Source organism: Tursiops truncatus, chromosome 9, assembly GCF_011762595.2.
Source record: "Tursiops truncatus isolate mTurTru1 chromosome 9, mTurTru1.mat.Y, whole genome shotgun sequence".
Classification (NCBI taxonomy): domain Eukaryota; kingdom Metazoa; phylum Chordata; class Mammalia; order Artiodactyla; family Delphinidae; genus Tursiops; species Tursiops truncatus.
In genome coordinates this window covers 50,127,992-50,139,183 of record NC_047042.1, presented here as the reverse complement: position 1 = coordinate 50,139,183, position 11,192 = coordinate 50,127,992, and the positions used below count along the sequence as shown (strand labels likewise).

The window sequence follows — 11,192 nt, the reverse complement described above, 5'->3', positions numbered from 1 at the left end:
GATAGTTTCCAAGATCCTTCCCATTTCAATGTTCTATGGAAGTACCTTGCCGCCAGCTGAGAACATTAACCATCACACCAGCCACGTGTGAAACTAATGATACTTCTGGATTCTTCACTTTTCACTCACTTAAACTAGTGTATTGGGTTTCCAAGTGATTTAAGAATATTCTAGACATAGTGCAGTTTTTGTTAACTTTATAAGATAACTTTCTACTTAAAAGATACAGAAACTTTGTGATGTGAGACCAAATTAAACAAAGGACTTAATCTTGCAGGTTGGATTTAAGCACCATATTATTTTATTGTCTTTGTTGTTGTTTTGGAAGTGCAACATGAAATATTGGTTGACAAGTATAATGCCTATGCCTCCAATCCTTCTCTATTTTTAAACTTTTTCCAGTAGGGATAAGAGTGCCTAAGGATTTATATTAGCTTAAGAACAGCTTCTTTATATCTGTATCTCTGAAGGAAGGGTAGAGAGGCAACAGAATAAATACATAAAATGGTGTCTGTAATATTTTATTATTATGACACTAGAGTGGTAGCCATAAATTGTCATCATCTCTTAGGAATACATGAAAAGAAACATGACGTGCAATTCTCTTGTATCCAGTTTCAATTATATAAGTGCATCATAAGTTCTCAGTTCTTATTCTGGATACACTGTTCAGAATTTAACTGCACATGTAAAAAGTTTTAAAGCCGTTATTTTGTCCATAATTTCATATGCTCCTATCATAGTTAGTGCCCGAGTTAGTTGGTCTCTTAGAGCAGCAGTGGTTACTGACAAGTTGTTATTTTCCGTTTTCCACTTATCAAGTGTTCGGTGGACTCTCTCACTTAATGAAACAGTGCTGAAAATTTTGAAATAATAATTATTTTAATTATCAATTAAGAACACTGTTTTAAACTACATCAGTATTATATATCTAGGTTTTCAACCTAGTTTACCAGAGTGAAGTGAGGATTAAATTAATTGGTGAAGATAGTCTATATAAAAATTTAGCACAGAGTTTGGCACATACATAGTAAGTGAATGTTAGTCCCATGCCATCCCTTGTTTCCTTGAAGAAAATCAACAATTCAATTAACATTTGATTCTAAGAGAGATTTACTCAAGAGCTCAAAATAATTGTGGACTGTTTACTATAAACCAGTATATTACTGCTACAATGCTACATGCTTTATAACTTGATCTCATGACAGCTCTCTTAGATAAGTCTATCCATTTTACCAGTAAAGAAACTGAGGCACAGGTAAGTTAGGGGACTTATTCAGGATCACAAAACTATTTGGGATTTAAAGCCAAGCAGTCTATCCTCAGAGTACTTGCTTAAAACTACTATACCCATATGGATCTCAAATATATAATAAACTAACATCAGTCTTTTACAGCAAATTAGAGTTCATGTTAATATGAATGTTTCAAAACCGTGTAATATCAATATGATATAAATCAGAACATGAGAATAAGCTTATACTACATGTTGTCATTCATACATACCTCATTGTAGACTTATCAGTTTCTGTGATTGCCAGGTTTAGTTTTTGACACAAAAATTGAAAATTTGTTTCAGTAATATTGTTGGCAACTATCTTGAAGATCTTCGCTAAGATTTTCTCTACATTTGAACATAAAAGAAAATTTAGGTCATCTCTTTTGAAAAACATACTCTATTCTGAGTTAATATTATAGCTAGGTTTTTTACTTCTGTGCTGCTATAAGATGTACATATCAAATAAGATTGAAAACTAAAGTGCAGCTCTAACACACAAACTGAAATTTGAACCATTTATTCCATTTCTTCTAAAATCTGAATAACCCTAAACATAAATAATATAAAATATCTATTTAAAAGGATATTATAAGCAACTTCAAGGTGATCATCAAACCCTTTAATTCTTTCAGGATTTGAAATGAATTTAGCTCCTTCCTTCAATTCTGACTTTTTAATATGCTCCTTTTGGTACCATCCTGAGAAACCAAGTTCAAATCTACTATAAATATGGTATGTATATATATATATATATATATATATATATATATATATATGTATGCTTATTTTATATTCACATCACTTATTTAATGAATGTTGGCTTAGATATAAGTAGTGTATTTTTAGTTTATAAAAAAGCTTCTAGGTAATTTGAAATAGATCCATTTTTTTTTAGATCCACTTTTTGTTAACCAAGGTAATTTGAGAATTTTCAAGAACCAGTCATCTGCCACTCCTCTGTAGTCATCTCAAATCTGTTCTATGCTTTCTGTTTTTAAATTTTTATCCATACCATTAATCCCTCAGGCTAGATTTTATGCTAATGAGATAATTGAAAATCCAATCTCCTAAGTGAAATTGTAAGGAAGAGACCCCATGTTCTTTCTTAATTGCAGAATTAACATCTCCTATGATGACTTCCTTTCCAATTTCTCTCGGTGCCAAGCCTGCAGTATGAAGGCCCCGTGGGAATAAAGAAAGGAGATAAATGGCTTGGATTCTCTTGTTTTTGCTGACTTTCATCTGTTGTCATTGCCCGTTGAACTTTCCCCAAAGAGGCTAGAACCACATGAATCTTCCTTCCTCAGGAACTTGAGTAACAGAATTTTAACAAGGACGTTCAATCATGTAACTTTACAGACCTTCTCTAAAGTACTGTTACCTAACAGGAATACTTTATAGATCCTTGGAAACCCCTAAAAGCTTTGTTTTATAAAAATAAAGTTACCATTAAATATCCCCTTTTTAATAATAATTAGCAGAACCAACTTGCCTAGCAAGTTAGAGAAAACACCTACAGTGACTTTTTATTGCTTAGGTTCCTTCCATCCGTGAGGCCCACATCTTGCAAAAGCTTCTGAATGGTAGCCATACATATTGTGGCTTACAGAGGACTGTACATTTTTAGTGACCGTCTCAATAGATTATAAGATTATGATGATATAAGCCTCCTGATTACATAGACAGGGTCCTGATAGTTGTATATATTCTCTTTCCCCAAATCTGGATCATTAAATTGATTTAATACTTAAATACGGCATTAAATTGGAGGACCAAAATATGAATCTACTCTGAGGATTGACAATGAGCGGCAAAGTTAGAGTCCCAGAAAAAAGGTTAGTTGTTGGGAACCCAAACCCAGGGAAAGAACTGGATAGTGAAACTTCCATCCCAAAGGCTTGGAGAAACCAGTCTCCATCTGGTCCGGTGAAAGGGCATTTAAAGAAAATGGACCCACTCTCTGAAGTAATCAGGAACTACCAAAGGAACTCTTAAGAACAGAAGGAATGAAGACTGCCCAAAGATTACAGACAGGTGATCATAATGAGCCAAGAACTGACTGGCATCAATGTAAAGGATCTATGAACTTCCTTCAAGGCAAAATACAACTTTTAGAACAACTACATATGGTGATCAGAACTGATGAAAAAATCTGTATGTAGATTCTCTGAGTTTGGCCACAACCATGATGAAAAATCTCTTGAAGTACATTGAGGCCAGTAGGTGGGAAGCAGCTCACCTGTGACTTAAATTTACCTGTTTTCAATGGTTCAAATTGTGTAGACCCAGATTAAATAATCAAAATTACCAAAATAAACTCCTAGCCTTCAGGAAAGGGTAGACGATAAATATTTGAAAGTCTCTGCCAGATTGAAAGCCTCTGATTAAAGCAAACTATTTGTTAATTTATAGATGCCAGAAAATGATTTGTAAGCTAGCCAATCACTCATCACCTACCATCTCTCTCATCTGCCCTCTGTAGATAGCATGCAATACTACACAATTGTTTTTCTTTACAGATTTCCACTGGAGGTCTCAGCAAAGGGTTATCATCAAAATTTATCTCCTTCAGTGAAAAAAGCTTGTAGATACCACTAGGCAGAGCTGTCAGATTATTTCCTAGTAGAAAAAAAATTACAATTGAATTATATCCTTCTGTAAAAGAAAACTATAGAGACAAATAACAACTATGTAAAGGGCATCTACTGTGTCTCACTGACAAAGTATCAGAGGAGCCTCACAATGCTGGCAAAACATAAGTTCTTACTGTTGTCCACTTGCTAGGAATGAAAAGGAGAAAGTATAGAAACAGAGCAATGATTCCTTTTTCTCATAGAGAATGACAAAATGAGAAGGAGGCTTTCCTCTTATAATGCAGGAAAGGACTTTACAGAGTAAGTGAGATGGTAATTTTTTTAATAAACTTTGTTTGCAATAATTTCAGATTTACAGAAAAGTTGCAGAAATTGTAGAGTTCCTGTATACTCTTCATCTAGTTTTAGTTTTCCCTGATGTTATCATCTCACATTATTGTATTACATTTTTAAATCGAAGAAACTTTAACATTGGCACATTACTATTAAATAAGCTTTGGACATTTTTGAATTTCATTATATTTTCTATCAATGTCCTTTTTCTGTTCCAGTATCCATTCCAGGATAGCACACTGCATACAGTTATGTCTTCTGGTCTGTGACAGTTCCTCAGCCTGTCCTTGTTTTTCACGATCTTGATGGTTTTGAGTAGTACAAGTTAGGTATTTTGTAGAATATTCCTTAATATGAGTTTATCTGGTATATTTTTTCATGAATAGACGGGGGTTATGGGTTTTTGGAAAGAATACCACAGAGGTGAAGTGCTCTCATCACACCAGAGATACCTGACATCCACAAGACACCACTAGCATGTTAAACGTTATCCCTTGGCTAAAATAGTGTCTTCCAGGTTTCTCTAATGTAATGTTTTGATTTTCTCCATTCCATACTCTATTCTTTAGAACTGAGTTACGAAGTCTGGTCCACCCTCAAGGAGTGAAGATTAAGCTCCAACTTCCCTAAATATAATTTTTTTCAAATTTTTTTCAAATCTGTGGGACTTCCCTGGCAGTCCAGTGGTTAAGACTTCACCTTCCAATGCAGGGGGTGCAGGTTTGATCCCTGATCAGGGAGCTAAGATCCCATATGACTCACGGCCAAAAAACCAAAACATAAAAACAGAAGCAATATTATAACAAATTCAATAAAGACTTTTAAAATGGTCCACATCAAAAAAAATCTTAAAAAAAATGTTTTTTGATCTCTAAAAAAAACCCACCTTAATCTAATATAAACCTGACATAAAAAGTAAAACTGTGATAACTGACAAAGTAAGAATTTGTAATCATTTCAAGAGGAACTGGCCTGAAGTTTGCCTTTGTGCTATTTATATATATTTATGGTTATATTATTTTAGCCAAAATTAAAGGAACCTGGTTCCTTTTAGTGAAGAAAGGTATTTAGAAACCAAGATCTGGGTACTAGAGTTGCTCATTGCTTCTTGGAGTGTGTAGAGTTGCTCATTGCTTCTTGGAGTGTGTGCTGCTTCTGACTTAAGTATATTCTGTCTCACTCCCTGATATCACTAGCTCTGGGGAAAACCAGTTGCCATGTCATAAAGAGGCTCATATGGCAAGGGACTAAAGCCTGCTGCCAGTAGCCACATAAATAAGCTTTGAAGCAAATCCACCAGCCCTAATCAAGCCTGGCTGCAGCACCAGCCAACAGGTTGGCTGCAATCTCATACAAGACTCTGAGATAGAACAAGTCAGCTAAACACCTCCTGGGTTCCTGACCCTCAGAAACTGTGTGAAATAAATATTTTATTAATTTAAGAAGCGAAAGTTTGTGGAAACTTGTCACATACCCATAGAAAACTGATATAACAGCTAATGGCTAAAAGTACTGAACTGAGATCTAAGGAGCTGCCATTTGCAGGGAAGGAGTTTGTATTTTTAGTCCAGCAACTTAAGTGCCTGATGAAGCAACAATAGCAACAAAAACAAATATCAGCATTGGAGAGAAACAGAATTGATTATAGAGTTCACGATTCAAAACAGAGAAAAAAGAAAATGTGGCTCACTCCCAAGAGAAAAATACAACTCAATTGCTGTAGTCAACATATAAGAATTTTAAAGCAGCTAATACAATGATGTTCAAGAATGTAAAGAAAGATATTCTTATAATGAATGAAAAAAATAGGAAATCTTGGGGCTTCCCTGGTGGCGCAGTGGTTGAGAGTCCGCCTGCCGATGCAGGGGACACGGGTTCGTGCCCCGGGAAGATCCCACATGCCGCCGACCGGCTAGGCCCGTGAGCCGTGGCTGCTGAGCCTGCGCGTCCGGAGCCTGTGCTCCGCAACGGGAGAGACCACAACAGTGAGAGGCCCGCGTACCGAAAAAAAAAAAAAAGGAAATCTTGGAGGAGAAATATAAACTATAAAAAAGGAAAAATGGAAATGCTAGAACTGAAAATTTCAGTATCTGAAATTAAAAATTAATTGGAGAGACAACAATAGGATAGAAATGATAGACAAGTCAGTAAACTTGAAGGCAGATCAATATGAGATGCTGAAAGCTCTGTGTACACCACACACACACACACACACACGGAGAGAGAGAGAGCACTTTAGGGATTTGTAGGACAACATGTAAAGGAAATTGGAGTAGAGAAAGAAAATGACGAAGAAAAAAATTTTGAAGGAATAACAGTTAAAAAAAGTCCCCCAATGTAGTAAAATACATGAATATATAGACCAGAAACAGCAAAATCCAAGCAGTATAAATAAACATGAAAAACACACCTGGAATGAATGCCACAGAAAATTCAGAGTAGGCCTCTCAAAATATCAGCCCCTCCAATTGAAACAATCAAAAGCTGGAAAGGGCTGATAGAATCAGCTTTCTCAGAATTCTGGAACTTAATCCAGAATTTTACGGTTACTAGGATACTGCTCAATGAAGAAAAAGGCAGGAGAATTTTGGTAAGAGAGCACTGTGGCTTTTTCACTCGTCTCCATACCACCCTCCATTTCCCAGCATGGCAGCAACAGCTGTGGGGAGGGCAGCCTGCATTCCTGGTGCAGCTTGCTGGTGCCAGAAAGCCAACATGGACCTTGTTCTTTTAATACTGAGGCTTTGCATTTTGACCTGTCTGCTGATTCCCCGAGGGCTTGACACAGAGACTGACTTTTGTTTTGCTCCCCCAACTCAGGATGGAGCTGCCTTCCTGAATGGCAAGTTGTTGTCACATGTAAAGACACACATGTCTGAGCCTACCTGGGGCAAGGAACAGCAGACAGGGAAAGCAGCAAACAGATCCAAAAGCCCAGGAAGGAGGAGGCCGAAGAGGGAGTTTCTTGGGGGAATAAGGGCTGAGAAGGGCCATGGTGTATCCTGGGGGAAATGGAGTACAGTAAGCATATCTAGGACTGAACACATGCACAGAAGAGAACTGAGAGAATCCTAGGTTTGTGCCTGTGGTGGATTTTTGGGCTTCACACAATCAGGCGAAGAAGGCTAAGGCAGAGTCATAGGTGGCCTGACTTAGCATTGAAGTGCCCCAGCATAGAGCTAAGCTGCAAAGACTGGGAAAGTAGTATTTTCTTTTATGGCTCCAGGTATTGAAGGACAGAAGAAGATATCCATGCAAATACTAACCAAAGAGTTGGGGTGGTTTTACTAATATCAGATAACATAGACTTTAAGTCAAAAACTGTTATAAAGGACAAAGGACAGTATATATTTTTAAAAGGATCATTACATTAAGAAGATATAACAGTTATAAGTATATACATACCTAACAGCAAAACCCCAAAGCATATTAGACAAATATTGACAGAATTGAAGGGAGCAACAAGTGGTTCTACAGTAATAGATGGAGACTATAATACCTCACTTTCAATAATGGATAGAACATTTAGACAAAAGGTCAGTAAGGAAATAGGGCACTTGAACAACACTATAAAGCAACTAAACCTAACAGACATACATAGAACACTCCAACAGCAGAATACACATTTTTCTCAAGTGCACATAGAACATTCTCCATGATAGACCATATATTAAGCCACAAGACAAGTCTCAATAAATTAAAATTGACTGAAAAAAGTCATACAATATATCTTCTTTGACCACAATGGAATGAAACTATGAAAAATAATAGAAGGAAAACTGGAAAATTTACAGAGTTAAACAGCATACTTTTAAGCAACCAATGTGTCAAAGATGGAATCAAAAAGGAAATTATAAAATACAAAGAGATGAATGAAAATGAAAACGATAACCAAAAATTATGGATGCAACAGAAGCAGTGCTTAGGATGAAATTTATAGCTGAAAAAGAAGAAATATCTCACATTAATAACTTTACACCTAAATGAACTAGAAAAAGATAAGCAAATTAATCCAAAACTATCAGAAGGAGGAAACAATAAAGATTAGAGCAGATATACATGAAATAGAGAATAGAAAAACAATAGAATCAACAAAACCAAAAGTTGGTTCTTTGAAAAGATCAACAAAATTGACAAATTAGCTTTAGTCCATTAGCTTTAGCTCAATGGACTAAGAAAAAAGAAGCAAGACTCAAATTACTAAAATCAGAAATGAAAATGGGAACATTACTACTGATTCTACAGAAATAAAAGATTATAGAGTACTGGGAACATTACTATACCAGCAAATTGGATAATCTAGCTGATGTGAATGATGGAGTTAGAATTCTAAATAATGTCCTACTTCAAAGTCTGTGCTTTGAGGAAAGCAAGGAATTAATCTATAAATCCTGTTCACTGGTATAATGTCTCACATTTATCAAAATATTTTCATAAGTTTTAACTTATATTTCCACGATTCTATGAACAAACAGAAGTTATAGCTTTCCTATCTTGCTGATGGAAAAACTGAGGTTCAAAGTGGTTATCTTCCTAAATCCACTAGCGTTAGTGACAGAGGGGACTAATTCTCAAGACTGTATATAAATGTCTTTTGTCTGAATAATGAAGATGCTACCAGCTTTCAAAGTCTCATTCAGTCCAAATCTATGACGTGGGTATTCCTGTTAGCTTCGTTTCATGAATGGAGGAAACAGATTATAACTTCAAATCTGGCAAGGAAAGCTGGAGACTGTGGGCATGCCAGTTGTGTAGCGATTATCTCTTAGATCCAAACCCATCTCTTGGATGGGTTTGGACTAGATGGGTATGGACTAGAAAATACTAGTCCATACTTTGGATCTCTTAGATCCAAACCCATCTCGTGGGCTCCTTGACTGTTTTTCCTTGAGTGTCACACCAGCAACACTCTTTTACCCCACCGGCAGCAGTTCCTGCCCATATAACAGGTGAATGCAGTTTGCAGTTTTCCCAACACTTGCAGAACTAGCTCCTCTCTCTCTCTCTCTCTCTTTCTCTCTCTCTCTCTCACACACACACCCCTACACAAACACACACTTACCATCCCCAAGCTCAGAGGAACAAGCACCAGGCAAGCAATACTTCATCCTCAGACTTCCGAGTTTCACCACTGCGTGACCCCTCTTCCAAACTTATAAGTTTTAATAATTCCAAATTCTTCATTTTATTCCCTTAGCCATAAGACGGTTATTGCTTCCTGCCATTGCTACTTTTGTGATAACCTTAGGATTCTCTCTTTACCCTTTTAGTTAAACAGTTAAGAAGATTTTACTTAGTAATTAACTAAGGTGTGGTTTCTGGATCCTGACTGATACACTTTTCTAATTCTGATAGGGACTAACAGAGAACTGGCTAAGCTTGCAGAAAAGTCTGTGATCTTCCTATTTTGTCTTGATTCTTGTACTAGAAAACCTCGAGAGAACTGTGCTTTCTATTGGTAGTTGTGTTCTCCAGTGGGTCAGAAGACTCTGGTCAGCCTTTTTTTTTTTTTATGCACAAATAGTAGCTGAGTGAAGCGTGTCCTACACTTGGACAAAATAGATAACCTCCCTAAAAAACAGTGAAACTTTGCCAAAATACAAAAGTGGGACCAAAAACTTAAATTGCAGGGCTGAGTTATTGTACCTTATTGCAAGTGATCGCAAACTGATGTATACCTACATAGCCAGCTTACTAGGGGTTCTGGGGATTCAGGAAACAAATGCCAGTTGCATTATATCTAAGTATTGATATATTTACTGTAGGTTTTACTGTACTACTGGTACTAGTGCACCCAAAAGATGAGTTTGTTTTTAATCTAGAAATCCTCTAAATTTAAGAAGGTGCAGGGCTCTGGTTATAAGTGCTACTTTCAACTGAAAGATATAATTTTAGAAACCCAGCTGTTTATGAGATTAGCTGGTACAACCACTATGGGCATAAATTTCCTCATATCTGGTAAAGTTGAAGATGTACATAACCTCTGATCCAGTGATTCTACTTACAGCTATATGCACTTCGAAAAACTCAAGCAGATGTATACTAGGAACATGTACAGGGATATTTATAGTAGCAAACAAATTGGAAACAACCTAATTGTCTATCAACAGGATAATGGATTAATTGTTGTTTAACCATGTAATTGAATATTATACATATTATGCAACATTTAAAATGAATGAAATAGGTCTATGTATACATTGACATGGATTAACTTTAGAAATATGACAAATGAAAAAGCAAGTTACAGAATTGTAAATTACATACCATATAGTATAAGATATAATAAAATTTAGAACTCTAAATAATGTTATTTTGTTATGGATATATATATGTATAAAAACATAGATAGAAAAAAGATATACATCCATTTCAGTACATTGGTTACTTCTAGTTTGGGGAGAAGTACAAAAGAAGTTTCACTTCTATTTTTAAAAGATAAACATCGGGCTTCCCTGGTGGTGCAGTGGTTGAGAGTCCACCTGCCGATGCAGGGGACACGGGCTCGTGCCCCGGTCCGGGAAGATCCCACATGCCACGGAGCGGCTGGGCCCGTGAGCTGTGGCCGCTGAGCCTGCGCGTCCGGAGCCTGTGCTCCGCAACGGGAGAGGCCACAACAGTCAGAGGCCGCGTACCGCAAAAAAAAAAAAGATATACATCAATTTCAGTACACTGGTTACTTCTAGTTTGGGGAGAAGTACAAAAAAAGTTTCAATTCTATTTTATTTCTTAATCAAAAATATCTCAAGTAAATAACACAAAATGTTAGCATTCCTTATACCTGAGAGTAAGTACATAGGTGTTTATTATTTTTCTGTAAGTTTGAAATATTTCATAATAAAAATTATTAAGAAAAATACTAGTCTAGCTTTGGGAATTCTGATATTTTTAGAGTGAGTGATTTACTTTTTGTTGTGTTGTTATTGAAGTGATTTACTTTGTAAAAGAGTGTAAGGTATTAGAGTATTGTAGGGTGTAGGAGTGGG

The 11,192-nt window shown here is 36.2% G+C and overlaps 1 protein-coding gene across 3 annotated transcripts in view; it reads right to left on the bottom strand.

Moving 5' to 3' along the window:
* Window positions 1-468: 468 nt before the first annotated feature.
* LRRD1 (leucine rich repeats and death domain containing 1) overlaps window positions 469-11,192 on the bottom strand; it is a 35,773-nt gene continuing 25,049 nt past the window's right edge. Inside the window, exons 4-6 of one of the 3 annotated variants that reach the window (XM_004317722.4) lie at window positions 3,737-3,898; window positions 1,507-1,624; window positions 469-856 (exon numbers count right to left, since the gene is read on the bottom strand). In XM_004317722.4, coding sequence (XP_004317770.2) covers window positions 670-856; window positions 1,507-1,624; window positions 3,737-3,898 — 467 coding nt within the window. In that variant the 3' untranslated portion in view covers window positions 469-669. The remainder of the gene's footprint in view (window positions 857-1,506; window positions 1,625-3,736; window positions 3,899-11,192) is intronic. The other 2 variants (XM_073809729.1, XM_073809728.1) reach the window with 2 other exon arrangements.